A 16,888-nucleotide genomic window follows, 5' to 3' on the forward strand; every position below is an offset into this window, starting at 1 on the left:
TCTTCTCTAATTTTTTTATTAGTCTCTTTAATTTCTTCCCTAAGTTGATCCTTCACACCATGAATATTATTCATAATTTCTTTAAATCGCTCTTCAGAAACTCTGTTCTGTTCCTTTAATATATCTTCTAAATTAGTTTCAGACCCCCTTCTCGTCATGGGAGCTTTTGGTGGCTTAGAAGCCATTTTAATTTAAGTAAAGTCTCTAATTAAAATTAGTAAATCTCAAAGTCTCAAAAAGTCTCCAATTAAAGTTGTAAAATAAAAACTTTCACCTTGCCTCCTCTGGAAAGCTTCTATTCAGCTAAAATCCACAAAGACAAACTTCGCTTTCTCTCACAAGCAGCCTCCAATCCACTTCCTTTCAGACGCCATTTCTTCCTTCACTAAGTTCAAGTGAGAAAAGTTTTCCTTTTAAAAGGAGTAGAAGTCAGCTCTCTTCTTGCTTCCCAGTAATCGATCGCTTGTATTTGTCCCGCCTGCTTGAAGTTATTCAAAACGGAATCAATTGAGCAGAGGTGGGCGTTTTCCTCTTGTCCTGCTTAATTAACAGGATCGAGCCGAGTCTGGAGGGGGCTGGGTTATGCAGGCAGCCGTCCGAGACTCTGCATAAGAAAGCAGAGCCCCTGGGGCAATCTTCTGCTATCCAGCCGCTCTGGCTAATTCTCTTTCACCCAGAGAAAAGCTTTGAAGCTGGCTAACAGTCGTTCTCCCGCTGTTTCACCAGCTTTTACAGAATCTCAGTTCGGGACGCCATTCCAGGCGTCCTTCTCGGGGAAAACGAAACCACCGGAAGTCGGATGGGGGATTTTTTTGTGCACTGATTGGCTGGGGGTGTGTCCTGTTTGGGTGGGGGCTTGGTTGTGCTCAGATTAGTCTGAGCTTAACATGACCGCAGACATGCATACTTATCACATCTTGTACATAGTATTATATTTATTGATTTGATTGATACATACAGCAGACAGACACCCACTATGAAGATGTAGCACAACCACAAACACGAAGCCAAACAACAGCAATGCAGCTCACCAGCTCAAATCCCCCTGCAGCTCAGACTAATCTGAGCACAACCAAGCCCCCACCCAAACAGGACACACCCCCAGCCAATCAGTGCACAAAAAAAAACCCATCCAATCAGAGCACAGCCAAGCTCCCACCCAATCTGTTCAAACCCCCACTAGCAGTTAAAAAGGAAGAAACAGCTGCAATCACACATTGCTCCCAGAAGCACGAAGCAGAAGCCTGAAGATGACGAATGAGATTTCGTCGAAACGTCGCCAAGACACTTCCAATTTTACACGGGAGAAAACCCGAATAACCAAAGACCTACATACAAACACCCGCAAAAACCTCAGAAAACATATATATATACCTTTATATACTATATAACCTTTCTGTATGATAGTTACATATATTGTTGTGACAAAATAAATAAATAAAATAAAATAAATAAATAAATTTATGGCTTAGAAGTATCAAGCACTCAAATAACTACAGATTGAATATTTATCATGATTTATTCATTTGAAATCAGCTGGTTAACTATTATATTTAGCCTGATGGTGCTTGGAGTGCAGATCATTGGCACAGGCTGATAATAAAAGTTTTATTAATTTCTCTGCCCCCCAAGATAGACATTGTTGCATTATTTTTTTCTTTTCAACATTGCAAGCCTCCCAGAGTCACCTTGTGGCTGAGAGGGGCAAATAAAGTTAATAAATAAATAAATAAATAATAAAGATGAAAATATCAATTGTGCATGTTTACATTGGTATTGACTAATTAAAGCAGCTATGCCTTCTGTAAACTGCTCAGAGTGTGTGTAAAGTACTATGGAGCAGTATATAAGTGCAAGTCCTATCGCTATTGATATTGTATTCCTATTACCTTATTGCCTTTTCCCAAGACTCTCTACCCATCCAACCCGGATGAGTAGAATGGAAAACCTGAAGCCTTTCCACAAGGAGGAAGAGAGGACAGGTGGGGGGGGGGAAATAGATAGCTGGGGTTTTGTAGTCAAAACAAAAAGTCTTCCTGTGGGAACTAAGGACATTCCAACAGGTGGCTGAGAAGAGAAGGAGTGGAGTAACCAAGCAACCGGCCAGCACCTCTATTGGACAATGTGACTGATGACTTGGGGGAAAGGGGAAATTTTTATTTTTTAATAAGGTGAAAAGCGAGGGAACTTTCAGAGTCGGTTTTAACCAGTTGTGGTGAAAAAAATGTTCTTTGAGGAATCTACCTGCCTCTGAGTTCTGCTTTCTATGGGTTGATTACTTGGAACGTTGGCAATGTCAACAGGCAGAGACCGGAATATGAACTTTTTCAGCAGTATCCCCTGTTCTGTGGAACATCCTCCCTTTGGAGATTAGAATGGCTCCAACCCTGTTAGCCTTTCATTAACATCCTAAAAACCTGGCTACACCTGTGCCAGGCGTGTTGAGCGTGGCAAGGGCCCCATTTCCTGGCTGTATTGCTAGCTGGCCAAGTCTCTCTGATGCTCTGTTTATTTATTTTGGATATTTCTATTGTTTTAAAATGTGTTTAGTATTTTGATTGTAATATATATATTTGAATTGTAAGCCACCCAGAGTCACTAACTGAGATGGTCAGCCATATAAATTAATTGAATGATTGAATGACTGACTGACTAGATTGATAGAAAATAGCTGCGACTGAATGAAATACCATTGAAACAAATGAAGTATGATGAAAACAAAGCCAAACAAAAATCTTTAAAGTGGAGACAAGCTAACAGTTCATATTTTTCTCTCATCGGTGCACAAGCACAATTACATTTTAGAAGAAAACTCATCTTTACATAAAAGAATAAACTAAATAGCAATTTAAACAGAAATTATGGTCTAAATGACAGGGTCAGTAATTGCGTATTCAATATCGTACTGGTGGAATATGATTCAATATATTTTGCAAATCATTTTAGGTGACAATGGTGTATCTAAAGATGTCATTTTTTTCTAAAAACGATTATGTTAACATTGTCAAAATGTATGCTCCAATTTAGATTTGTGGGCATTGTCAATATGTATATCAGGAATATAGTTTAGCAAAGAAAATGTGGATTAGCTGCAGATCATTGAGGAAAAAATTGAGGCAAGAGCATCTTTTTTGTACAATTATTTTTTCCTTAGAAATAAAACAAATGGGCTAATGGGTAAATCTGGGAATGGACCATTAGTCTTGCTAAAGGTGGCAAATATGAAAGAACCCAAACATAGGGAAGTTAATGAGCAATATCCAAATAAGAAATGTATTATTGTATTTTAATTGGACTATAAAATGGTTTCTAGTGCAATGATAGGCACAACAGCTTTGTCAAATGGCATATTAGAAAGAATCTCATTTCTGCAATATTTATTTCATAGAAAAGAAACCAATTGTTCTTTAAAAGTGACTCTGCATACCTCTTAATGAAGAAAAATAGTAATTTCTATAGCTTGAGCCAGAATGACCAAATGAATTTTCACATCAGCTATTCTAGGTGTATTAATTGATTGCATTGTGTTAATCGATAGCCTTCTACTCTTACTTCTGCCTCCTTTCTGGTATTTCCATGGGAAATCTTATCCTCTTTTTTGTGATCTCTCTAGGGATAGTGTCAGCCCTGCCCCAGCTGGCTCTCTAGGAAAGAAAGACGCTTGACTCCATTAGAAGGTTACAAGGCTCTTTTACTAGAGACAATTGAGTGCACCAAAAACAAGGCCAGATCTGAAGAAAACCCATGCAAATTGCTATGTTGTTCCAAATCCTTAGCCACCCCCCCCCCCCTTTGACCAGTTCATCAATACTCAACAGGATGGTAGCTGGATGTTTTGGGAACAGGACCCTTTGAGGACCACTTTACGTTCTGTTCCCAGGTCCTGAGCACCCAAAAGTCCTTGAAGTAGACCAGGTGAAACTGGTTCACACCTCTGCTTCCTCTCCACACTGATTTCCTCCTGCCTTTCCCCCCTTACAACAGGCCCCTTCCCACGCACCCCCATCTCAAGATTATGGCAAGCTGCAGCAACAGCGATGGGGAGAGTAGCCTGACAGATATATATAGAGAGACTATAAAACAGTTTATATACAACCATTATATACAACTTTCTTTGCCTATAAATATCTGCTCTAAAGATGGAAATACAGAGACATTTCCAGTGTACAGGGAGTCCTTCACTTACCACCACAATTGAGCCCAAAATTTATGTTGCTAAGTGAGACAGTTGTTAAGTGAGTTTCCCCCCATTTTATGACCTTTCTTGCCACAATGATTCAGTGAATCACTGCAGTTGTTAAGTTAATAACACGGTTGTTAAGTGAATCTGGTTTCCCCATTGACTTTGTTTGAGGAGGTCACAAAAGGTGATCGCATGACCTTAGGACACTGCAAATATCATAAATACTGCCAAGCATCCGGATTTTGATCACGTGATAATGGGGATGCTGCAATGGTCGTAAGTTTGAAAAATGGTCATAAGTCATTTTCTTCCGTGCCGTTGTAACTTTGAATGGTCACTAAATGAATGGTTGTAAATCAAAGATTACGTATATTCATAGTATGGTTTTTAACCAATTACCGTATATACTCGAGTATAAGCCGAGTTTTTCAGCACGTTTTTTGTGCTGAAAAACGTCCCCTCGGCTTATACTCGAGTCTACGTCTTCGGGAACCCCGCACAGGAGGGGGTACCGAACGGACTCCCATGGGAGGGACGGGGAGCGGGCCCGCCGAGGTCTCGCGGGATTTGTCGCCCCAGGCCGCCCCATTCCCGTGTCTGGTGGGCGGGCGGCGCAAACTTGGCGGGCTGTGCATTGGCGCGGGAAGCCCTGGTGGTGCAGTGTTCCCGTTCGCCTGGCCTCCGTCCTCCGATCTCCTGCGCTGGGAGGCGGCGGCGAGCCAGCGCAACCGGGCACGCGGACTTTGGCAAGGAGGAAGGTGGGAGGCGGAGCTGCCGGCTGTGGGGGTTGAGGCGTGCAAGAGGAGTGGCGTGGAAAGGCCTTTTTGTGTGTGTGCGCGCCTGTGTGCCCTAGGGAGGAAGCGGAGCTGCCGGCTGTGGGGGTTGAGGCGTGCAAGAGGCGCGCCTCCTCCTCTTCCTCCACGCCGCTCCTCTTGCACGCCTCAACCCCACCATCCCCACCCTCTCCGTGAGGTCACCTCCTCCTCTTCCAGGCGGCGGCGGCGGCGGCTCGCTCGGCTCGGCGGGCGCCACAGCCGGGCTCGCCTCCCACTGGTCCCAGTCCAGCGAGCGGTGGCGACATGCCGAGCGCCGCCCGCCACCGCTCGCTGGATTGGGACCGGCTGGTCCGCGCGCGGGCGGGGAGCCGCCAGCCTTCTCGGCTGAGGGAGGAGGGTTTCCCAACGGTGAAAGCGTCGGCCGAGAAGGCTGGCGGCTCCCCGCCCGCGCGACCTTCCAGCCGAACGGTGAAAGCGGAGCGCGCCGCATGTCGCCACCGCTCGCTGGACTGGGACCGTGGGAGGAAGCGGAGCTGCCGGCTGTGGCGCCCGCCGAGCCGGAGCGCCGCCCGCCGCCGCCTGGAAGAGGGAGGAGGTGACCTTCACGCTGCTGAGAGGGTGGGGATGGTGGGGTTGAGGCGTGCAAGAGGAGCGGCGTGGAGGAAGAGGAGGAGGCGCGCCTCTTGCACGCCTCAACCCCCACACAGCCGGCAGCTCCGCCTCCTCCTAGGGCACACAGGCGCGCACACACACGCACACACACACAAAAGGCCTTTCCACGCTCACTCCTCTTGCACGCCTCAACCCCCCCACAGCCGGCAGCTCCGCTTCCCTCCCACCTTCCTCCTTGCCAAAGTCCGCGGTGCCCGAAGCCGTTCGCTGGCTCGCTGGCTCGCTCCCAGCGCAGGAGATCGGAGGACGGAGGCCAGGGCGAACGGGAACAGGCCACGCTCCGCAGAGGAAAAGCGAGTGGGTGGGTGGCTGGGACGAGACCCCCACCACAAACACACACACACACGCCCCGTGAGACGTCTTGCTTGCATGTCACACACACGCACCGCTCGCTGGGGAAAAAAAAAGGATGGATGGATGGATGGAAGTAAGGAAGGAAGGATGGATTGATGGATGGAGGCGACCGCTTTGAAGCGCAACCCTTCTCCCGCAACTAAGGGGGGGGTCAATGTTTTCCCCAATCCTAGGGTGTGGGGAAACAGTCATTCTTTCTTCCCCCCTAGTCTCTCCCGAGATCGCACTGCAGCGCCCATCATCCCCAGCCGGCAATCTGAGCTCGTGCCATCGATGTGGTCCTTGAACTTCCCCCTCCTAGGATGGCCGGCGTGGAGGGTGTGGTGGTGGTAAAACGGCCAGGAGAAAGCTTTCGCTCTTTTGAGAGGTCCTCTTGGAAGGCTGCCTTGGAAAGGGAAAGTGGGAGGGGCAGAGATTTCTCCCACAAAGGTCCCCTTGGAAGGCTGGGTTGGAAAGGGAAAGTGGGGAGGGGGCAGAGATTTCTTCCTCGGGTCCTTCTAGAGTCCTTGAGAAACTGATATCATACAAGGTTAATAAATTATACTCCTCCTCCTCATTGATGAGTTTTTCATCCTGAAATTGATTGAAACATTGTACCATCATATGCTGCCATAGTATAGTGTTAACAACATCTGTAAAGATGATATATGAGCATGACACTAAGTTTTTTCTATATTTCCCCCTTTATTGAAAAACTTCCATCATGCTTCTTTCTGAAAACAAAGGTCATTATAATATACCTCATTATATATTTGATTTGATGATATTTCAGTTAATAAATACCATTTAAGGTGTTAAGCTTCTTTTCTTTTTCAGCAGCAAAGTGAATTACAACTTTAAAGAACTTTATTACTTTATATTCATTTATTTTAAGTATAGATTTTAGATTTTTAAACAAATATGTTTAGAGCTTTTATATCTTTCAAGTTATTCAAATTATCCCTCAGCAGGTATATAATGGCATCCAATTCCAATATCATGTTGGGGCTTTTGAGCAAGGGAGGAGGAACGTGAGCACCGCCTTTCGCGCTGGCATTCCGGGATTTCCCCTTTGTTTAGAGCTGGGAATCCTCCTTCCCCTTTTGCACTCCTCCTCCCTCTCTCTCTCTCTCTCTCTCTCTCTCACACACACACACACACACACACACACACAGACTTCTAAAGTCGATTGGCACAATGAAGGCAAAGACCACAATTGTTTTAAGAAAGAAGCTTTAGCAGGGAGGGGGGGATGGGAGGGTGTTTTAAGTTTTGGCAAACAGCCAGGCCAACTGTATTGGAGAAGGTCACACAACTGGCCTTAACATTTTAGCTGCTGTCCTCACACTTGGGTTTAATGATATTAGAGACCCTTATTGCCCTGCCAAAAAAAAAAAAAAAAAGAGCCACCCCAACGTCTATGAAAATTAACCTTCTCTGCCAAGAGACACTGTGCAGGGTATTTTCACTATTGGTGTGCATACAGGCTTAGATTTGTGCTGGGTTCTTAGTGCTTAGAGCACTGACCTTCAGAGGCACCCTGGTCCCTTGGAAGCTAAAGGAGGACTCATTTTCATGCTTGCAGTTGTATTGTCAATTTCTGTGAGACAATGTTGTTGAAGTAACTCACTCACTCATTCATTCATTCATTCATTCCTTGTGTGTCCAATCACACTTAGCCAATAAAAATTCTATTCTATTCTATTCTATTCATTCATTCATTCATTCATTTTATTTTGTCAAATACATATTAAATAATTATATAAATATAAGCATGAATTGAATACATAAAAGGAATACAACTAAAGGGAACATTAGGACAGGGACGGTAGGCACGCTGGTGCTCTTATGCACGCCCCTTACAGACCTCTTAGGAATGGGGTGAGGTCAATACTAGATAGTCTTTGGTTAAGGCTTTGGGGATTTTGGGAAGAGACCACAGAGTCAGGTAGCACATTCCAGGCATTAACAACTCTGTTACTGAAGTCACATTTTCTGCAATCTAGATTGGAGGTTCACTTTAAGTTTGAATCTATTGTGTTCTCGTGTATTGTTGTGGTTGAAGCTGAAGTAGTCATTGATAGGAAGTACATTGTAGCAGATAATTTTATGAGCTATGCTCAGGTCATACCAAAGGCGGCGTAGTTCTAAATTTTCTAAAGCTGGGAATCCTCCTTCCCCCTTTTGCACTTTTATTGTTTTTCGTTCAAATAAATATTCATGTTATTTTACTTGGCTCTATCTTTATTTTTTACATTGACCAGTAGCTGCCTCATTTCCCACCCTCGGCTTATACTCGAGTCAATAGTTTTTCCCAGTTTTTGTGGTAAAATTAGGTGCCTCGGCTTATATTCGGATCGGCTTATACTCGAGTATATACGGTAATACTTTTTTGCATAACAAAATAAATTTTTAATCTTGTTCTAAAAATATTTTTAAGATAAGATAAATCTTGTTCTAAAATACTGTTAAAATTTATTTACGATCCTTCAAGCGTTGTTTTTTTTCTGAAAATATATGGCACTTATATTGTGCTTTTAACATAATTTCCATTTAATAGATGGATAGATTCAGTAGTTTTAGTAATTTTGCAGCCAAATGTTTTATAAATTCATTATTTCTCTCTGGGGTGAATTTCCCAAGTTATATCAATTATTTCATTTCTGTATTATAGAATCGCTCTGGTTTAAAACCTGCTTTTAGACCCATTAAACCAGGCTATTTTTATGAGTTTTAATAAACTTAATCTCTGTGGATCTCTTAAATGCCAACATTCTCAATCCATCTGTTTAATATTTTTTCATTTAATATCTCAAATGCATTTTAATTGTTTCCTGAAAATTAGAAAGAAAAAGGCAAAATAAATTTCCTGAGATAACCTCATACAAAATGGAGGATAAAGCTCCAAAAATTATCATTTTTTTAAAAAAAGTCTACACTGTTTTTTTTAATTGAAAAACATTCTGAAATGCCACAGCTGGAAATTCCCAGCAATGAAATTAACCCTCCGAGCAATCTTCTAAACTTTAAGCATAATCCTATAGAATAGCAAAACAAACAAACAAGCAAACAAATAAGTCTGTCTTTCTTGTATTTATTCTAACAGGTAATATGGATCATCCTTCTTTTTCTATTTAGTAAAATTGGATGGATAAAAATCTTGCTGGTCACCCACACCCACACCCACACACTTTACGGTCTGTTTCTGTTACTCCCCTCTGGGAGGAAGTATTTCTATCTTCTTCCCTCAAAGTATTTCTAGCAGGACTACCAGATTCTGTACCAGTTTTGTTCTCTATGTTATCTGTCTAGTAAAGTCGCAAGATTTGTTTCTGTCGCCAGGTACACGTATATTTATTTATTTATTTCGATTTTTATACCGCCCTTCTCCCGGAGAACTTTTTTTACAGCCAAGTAAAAATTCAATATATAAACATTAAAAAGAGGTTAAAAAGAAATATTATAATGTGGCCGAAATTTTAAAACCATTTAAAACCTTAAAACATAAATACCCCAATAAAATTTCAATCCAGTCCCGCTTGAATAAATAGGTGCGTTTTCAGCTCACGCCGAAAGGTCCGAAGATCAGGCAATTGACGTAAACCGGGGGGAAGTTCATTCCAGAGCGTAGGAGCTCCAACAGAGAAGGCCCTTCCCCTGGGGGCCGCCAGCCGACATTGCTTGGCGGACGGCACCCTGAGAAGGCCCTCTCTGTGTGAGCTGGTCGGTGGGAGGCACAAGGTAACAGCAGGCGGTCCCGTAAGTACCCGGGTCCTAAGCCATGGAGCGCTTTAAAGGTGGTAACCAAAATCTTGAAGCGCACCCGAAAGACCACAGGAAGCCAAATGATCGTCAAACGACATGTCCAAGCTAGACTGTTGTTTCTCCGTGTCATATAATATTTGTGAGTATATTCATTCCTTCCTTCCTTCCTTCCTTCATTCATTCATTTTGTCATGTTTATTTATTTATTTATTTATTTTGTCACAACATCATATAAAAAGATTTTATAGTATATAAACATATATATGAGTAAATATTGGGAGATATAAGCATCTATATATATATAGGAAGAAGAAAAGAAAAACAATAGGACAGGAACGGTAGGCACATTTGTGCGCTTATGCACGCCCCTTATGGTCCTCTTAGGAATGGGGTGAGGTCAATAGTGGAAAGTTTTTGGTTAAAGCTTTTAGGATTATGGGAAGAGACCACAGAGTCAGGTAAAGTATTCCAAGCACTGATGATTCTGTTACAGAAGTCATATTTTCTGCAATCTAGATTAAAGCGGTTAACATTAAGTTTAAATCTGTTGGTTGCTCTTGTATTATTGCAGTTAAAGCTGAAGTAGTCTTTAACAGGAAGGACATTACAATAGATAATTCTATGAGTTAAACTTAGGTCTTGTCGAAGGCGACGGAGTTCCAAGTTTTCTAAGCCTAGGATTTCAAGTCTGGTGGGATAAGGTATTTTGTTGTTTTCAGAGGAATGGAGAACTCTTCTTGTGAAATATTTCTGGACTCGTTCAATTGTATTGATGTCAGAGATGTGGTGAGGGTTCCAAACAGGCGAGCTGTATTCTAGAATTGGTCTAGCAAATGTTTTATATGCTCTGGTTAGTAGTGTAGTGTTTTTGGAAAAGAAGCTACGCAAGATTAGGTTTACAACTCTTAGAGCCTTTTTTGCTATGTAGTTACAGTGGGCTTTGGCACTTAGATCATTTGACATGAAAACTCCAAGGTCTTTAACGGGGTGGGGGTCATCTGTAAGGTAATGTCCATCAAGTATGTACTTAGTGTTTGGGTTCTTTTTTCCAATATGTAAGACTGAGCATTTGCTGGTTGAGATTTGGAGTTGCCAAGTTTTAGACCAAGTGGTTAGATGATCAAGGTCTTTTTGGATGATAGATGCATTGTCTGTGGTGTTAAATAGTTTGACATCGTCAGCAAAGAGAACACAATTACTTGTGATATGGTCACAAAGATCATTATTTATTTAATTATTTATTTATTTATTTAATTATTATTATTATTATTTATTATTATTATTTAATTATTATTATTATTATGTCTATATATTGAAGGTGATGACCCTTTGAGAGCTGTATGCACTGAAATTTCATTTTAATGTATGTCGATTAGTGTACAAAGTGAGAATAAAATTATTATTCTATTCTATTCTATTCTATTCTATTCTATTCTATTCTATTCTATTCTATTCTATTCTATTCTATTCTATTCTCCTACGTGGAAAGATTATGATCTAGTGAAGGAATCCCATTGACGGAAACAAAAAGAGGCAATGTTTTTTCTGCAATCAATTCTCTTTCCAGCATTCTAACAGTTGAGTCAAAACAACAGATATGAAGTCAGTAAGAAGCTATTAATTATAGACAATGGGAATAATAAAAGCAACATAGTAAAGTAAGTTATGTGTCAACTCATTTACCAGAATGAATGAAGTTTGCATAAAGGCAGTTGGTTTGCAATACACCTAAAGGCAAGACTTGCTGGAAAATTAACATTTTTTTGTGAAACTTTCTAAGACTGTACTTTGTACATATCTTTGTCAAACTGAAGAACTGCTTTGAATAATATCAATATGGGGAGAAAATCTGAGGGGAGAATGAAAATGTGTGAAGGGTAGAGGATTATCCCTTCTTTACTGAAAAAATAAAATAAAATATGCTTTTGAACTTTTACACCATGTCATTTTGCTGTTCCTAATATTAGCTGGCAACAATAATAATAATATATTATATTACAAATCTCATTAAGAAAGAAGAAGCTTTCAAAAGCAGTATCTGCATGGAGGTAGAATTTCCACTCTTCCTGACTTGCTCTAGAAATGGTTGATCATTCTAAAATGGTATGAAATGCTGTGGGTCCTTCTTCTGTAAAGGATATTATAAAGGTCACAAGAAAAGCTTTTGTAGATACTGTTTTCAAACATATGGGAAAATTTTTTCCAGTGCTTTTACTTTTCCTACCTAGCCACAGGAACCCTTAAGGAATTTCCTGTCACACAATTAAATAGGTGCATAAGTTTGCATATATGTTTGTATTGGCTGCCTGCATATGTATACATATGAATTTAACATTTCTCCTCTGCCATTTTCTATGTCACAATTGTCTCTAGACGCTGTTTGTCCTTCAGGGCAAAAATAAAAGTACAGATTTTCCGAAAGGAAATAAAGAGAGACACACTAGGTAAGTGAATGCTGATAGAATTGCTAAAATTAATCCTGATAATACATTAGGAAGAATTGAGAAGATGACGTCTTTTTCTAAGCGTAGTGAAGAATTCCATGCTTGAGCCAAGAATATACGTAGTGGGATACTGCTTAGATTCTACAGCTTCATTAAAAAAAAGAAGCCAAAAAGGAACCCAGTTTAGTTAGTAGTTTGAAAAATCTTCTTTATTCTTCTATACCGCTGACATCATACACAAAGAAAGGGGCCTGACCCTTTCCATTGCTTTGCTGGCTGCCATCTGGTTCCCCATCTCCTCTGCATCCTAAATTCCAGTACCATAGTGCCATCTACTGATAACCAAATAATTTGCAATTAAAAAAAAATATTGCACAATGCCCATTTTTTGTCCTCAGGCTGCTTGCTGGAAGAAATGCACTCTTGGTATAAAACAAATCACTTTCTAATCAACATCAAAGTGCTGGCAAAGTATTATTATCAGTTCAAAAGTATCACATTCTGAATTTGATGGGGTTTACTCCCACATTATATGCAGCATTGTAGCGGTGGTGGGGTCCAATTTTTTTTTACTACCTGTTCTGTGGGTGTGGCTAATTTTGTAGGTGTGGCTTGATGCTCATGTGAGGGTGGGCATGGCTTGGTGGCCATGTGACTGTGGGTATATGTGACTGGGTGTTCATATGACTGGATGGGTGAGGTCAACTTGACGTCACTAAGGTCAAGGGTTAAGGTTAGGGTTAGAGTGCCTGGCCTCTCCTCGCCTCAAAGGCCTCAATGAGATACAATTTCCCTGTCTATTTATTTACTACTACTTAACATCCAAAATATACTATTTAATCCCATGTATATATGCCATATGTGTACATACATATTACATAGTATAGAGTGTGTATAGGCACACAAAAAGATACATTATCTACTATATATACTGTATGCATATGTACACACACGCATGCACAGCTGTTCTAAAACTATACACAGTCAACCTCACTTACTACATTTGGAAAAACACACCCAGAATCCACTTTCTGCCACACATTTAACTATAACTTCTGTACATTTAGAGCATTACACACACCTTCAGATGTTTTTCCCTAGGTTCATTTAAACCAGGGGTGGGCAACTTTACAACTGGAGGACTTCAACTCCCAAAATTCCTGAGCCAGCCTCAGGAATTCTGGGAGTTGAAGTCCACTGGTTGTAAAGTTGACATTGCTGTTCACCCCTGATTTAAACAGAAAGTATGGCATGCTAAGAAGACAGAAATGAAGGAAGCACTCTTATTAATTTTACATAAGACTAGCTCCATATAATACATTCAAAATGAGTTTCCAAAATTAGAGGAAATAATGAAAATCATGATTTTCTAAGACTATCATACACAGCAGGCAGCGTCTCCAATTCCTTTGTCTAATGAGCAGATCAAAGTTTCACTATTAATATGACAATTCTTCAGAAAATTCTCAAAAACACGGCTCTTCTAAGACTTACCAATCAAAATGAAATAATAACTCCTATCTCAGTGGCCAGCATTTTTGGGCCTTTATTTTGCAATTAATCTTCCTTACAGAGAAAAGTTTTATAACTAAATTTCTCAGTGCAGAACTCCACAGACCATATATCTTAAAAATTGTATATTTGCTTCAATTTTCTTGCTCTGTAATTGATTCCTAGCATATATTCTGACACAGAGCAAACCAGGGACAGAAGCTTTCCATCAGATTGAGAAATACATACAAGGGCAAAATGTTAGTAGTAGAATTTACTTCCCTACCCAGTCGCTCATCCCTTCAAATTTCTACCATCACCAAGGGAGGGAAGAAACTAGTAAATCTCTAGTTCAACCTTCAGACATTTTGCTCTGTAAGGACTCTTTCAGCACTTTTTGGTGTTAACATATGGCAGACTCCTGATTAACTATCATGTGATACCTAATATAATTGGTTACAATTCAAATAGATGTCATAGCAAAAATATTCCCATTACTGCCACAAGTCAGGCCTGAGTCCTGGAGAATTATTTAAATAGAACTTAGGTTTTCATCATTTTAATGAGACGACTATCTGAAGTCGAAAGAGATAAATTAATCATCATTTCTCCTTCTAGAATAATGAAATAATATAAGGAAAAAGATATTTTATTCAAAATCTTTCAATTCTGAACTTCCTTTCTGAACTGTGGGAAATTCTATGACAACTGTATTTTATCTATTTATTAATCAAATTTAGATAGCTTTGTATAATATTCTATATGCTTTTTCTAATCCAGAAATGCCAAGCCCATTTAGAGTCTTTACAATGTGTGTTGTAGATAACTCTCTTTTTTCTTCTGGGGCCATGCAAAATAACCTAAGTAACCAAAAGACCAACAGCCCCATAAGAAAAACAAAACAAAACACAAAACAGAAGTCACCTACAACATATTTTGGGAAGAAACTACTCTGTAGTCTCTTCCCAAAATCCCCAAAGCTTTAAGCAAAGACTATCTACTATTGACCTCACCCCATTCCTAAGTGGTCTGTAAGGGGCGTGCATAAGAGCACCAGCGTGCCTACCGTTCCTGTCCTAATGTTCCCTTTGACTGTATCCAATTCGCATAGTTATTTCATGCTTATGGTTATATATATGCTTATATATCGTATAGTTATTTCATGCTTATGCTTATATATACTGTTGTGACAAATAAATAAATAAAATATAGTGTAAAGGTTGCAACAGCCACTATATAGGACAAGCAGGCAGAAGACTAGCAGAATCCATCCATGAACATCAATCAGCAGTCAGAAGTCATGGTGGAAATTCTTTAATTTTACAACATATGGACAGATTGAACCATAGTTTTAACTGGGAAACTGTGACCATCCTAGACCAAGCAAAGTCCAAAACCACTGGAGAATTCCTAGAAGCCTGACATTCTGACAAATTGGCCATCAATAGAAACACAGACATAAACAACATCTACATATTGCGCAAAAGAGACAATCAACAAGCCAAAAAGGGAACAAGACCCAAACACCTCCCCACCAGCAATCAACACAGAGATAAGCATAGATTAAGACCAAGATTAACATCAGAACATCCAACAACTAAGAAGTAAAGAATACCCCAATTAAGGATTGCCAAATAAGCTAGCAATAAACAATCCATGACCTTTTCCACCAACATTGATAGGGCAAGCCACTAGAACATAAAAACTGAGAGCAAATCCATTCCTTACTAGCATTGATGATGTTACCTAGTATGGATAATGAAATGTCTGCAAGAAAACAACAGAGCTCAGAGTACATCAAGGACTCTTCATTTCAATCTTGAGATACAACTATTTTTCTTTATTGATGAATACCTACCTTTAACATCATTTGCCTGTTTGTTGGCATCATTAAGAACCCTGAAGCTTTTTTGTAAAGCATTCTTGGCAGCATCCTTTAATGAGCCTTCTGGACCAGATGCCTATAAAAGAAAAGTAACAGAAACAACTACTTACTGTAGCTGAAAAGATTCAGGGAAAAAGAATCAAGAGAAATTGACTGCTTTATTTAAAAAAAAGCAGTGTAACATAGTTGAAGAATTATGATGATCGAAAACATCACAAATTTGCTTTGAACTGTTATGTTAGATTGCTGTAATATATCATACTTGTTTTGTTATTTTGGTTTCATTGTAAAAACAGAGTCTTCTCTGTTCTTTCATTCCCAGGAAACAGAAAATAGACTTTTACTGGGAAAACAAAATCAAAGTAACACTTATAATTTTATAAAATCTCTCACCCTCTCTCTTTCTCTCTCATCTACATTGAGATATATCTTTAGTTGACTGCTCACTAAAACATGTATAAGATCTCCTAAAATTGTGGGGGAGGGGAGCCATTCTACTACAATCATTTCAAACAGGAAAAGTTGTTTTATGGGTGACTCAGAATTGAATAAATTGAGACCCCAAAGTCACTCACACTTTTCTAAATTATTTGATGTAACCTCCAGAGCTTCTCTAATTATTACCATCAAATTGCAATTGTAACAAATATGACAGATTAGTGAATTATTAAACTCATGTGAAATAAATCACATTATCTTAAAATTAGCTAATTTAAATATAGTTATATTTAAATTAAATTAAATCAAAACTACTTTTTGTCCTTGTCCCACCTCTTTTGAAAGTATGTATGGATTACACTAGATTAGCCTTTATGAATGGGAAGACAGGTCATTGGCAAATTAAGGAGAACGAACTGTAATGTGAAGAAACTGATACTATAATGGAATATCACTGCTAAATTGAGCTATGTCCTAAGTATAAGTGATTCTACTCCTAGATCAGTGATGGCGAACCTAAGGCATGTGTGCCGGAAGTGGCATGCAGAGCTATGTCTCTGGACACGCCAGCCATCGCCCGTGGCTCTTCTGGGTTCCGGTACGCACATGTACGCCAGAAATGTGTGGAAGACCAGGTGACCAGAGAACATGCACATGTTGGAAACCGGAAGCTCAGCTTCCTGGCGCACGCATGTGTGCAGGGAAACTGCTCTTCTGGTTTCCGGCACTCCCGCATGTGCGCACCGGGGAGCTGCTCTTCCAGTTTACCGTTCTATCCCATGCGCATGCGCACTCCTGTTTTGGCACTCTGTGCCAAAAATGTTCGCCAACACTGTCCTAGATGATATTTAGTAAGTACCCAACTTCTCTTAAAGAAGTGGCACAAGATTCATGCTAAACT

The 16,888-nt window shown here is 40.2% G+C and overlaps 1 protein-coding gene across 6 annotated transcripts in view; it reads right to left on the bottom strand.

Annotated features, from left to right (window-relative positions):
* Positions 1-16,888, bottom strand: part of LAMA2 (laminin subunit alpha 2) — a 515,150-nt gene that overhangs the window by 86,220 nt on the left and 412,042 nt on the right. For all 6 annotated transcript variants that reach the window (XM_058172079.1, XM_058172060.1, XM_058172053.1 and 3 more), the window contains one exon: positions 15,523-15,625. In XM_058172079.1, coding sequence (XP_058028062.1) covers positions 15,523-15,625 — 103 coding nt within the window. The remainder of the gene's footprint in view (positions 1-15,522; positions 15,626-16,888) is intronic.

This window comes from Ahaetulla prasina, chromosome 1 (assembly GCF_028640845.1).
Source record: "Ahaetulla prasina isolate Xishuangbanna chromosome 1, ASM2864084v1, whole genome shotgun sequence".
In the NCBI taxonomy this organism is placed as follows: Eukaryota; Metazoa; Chordata; class Lepidosauria; order Squamata; family Colubridae; genus Ahaetulla; species Ahaetulla prasina.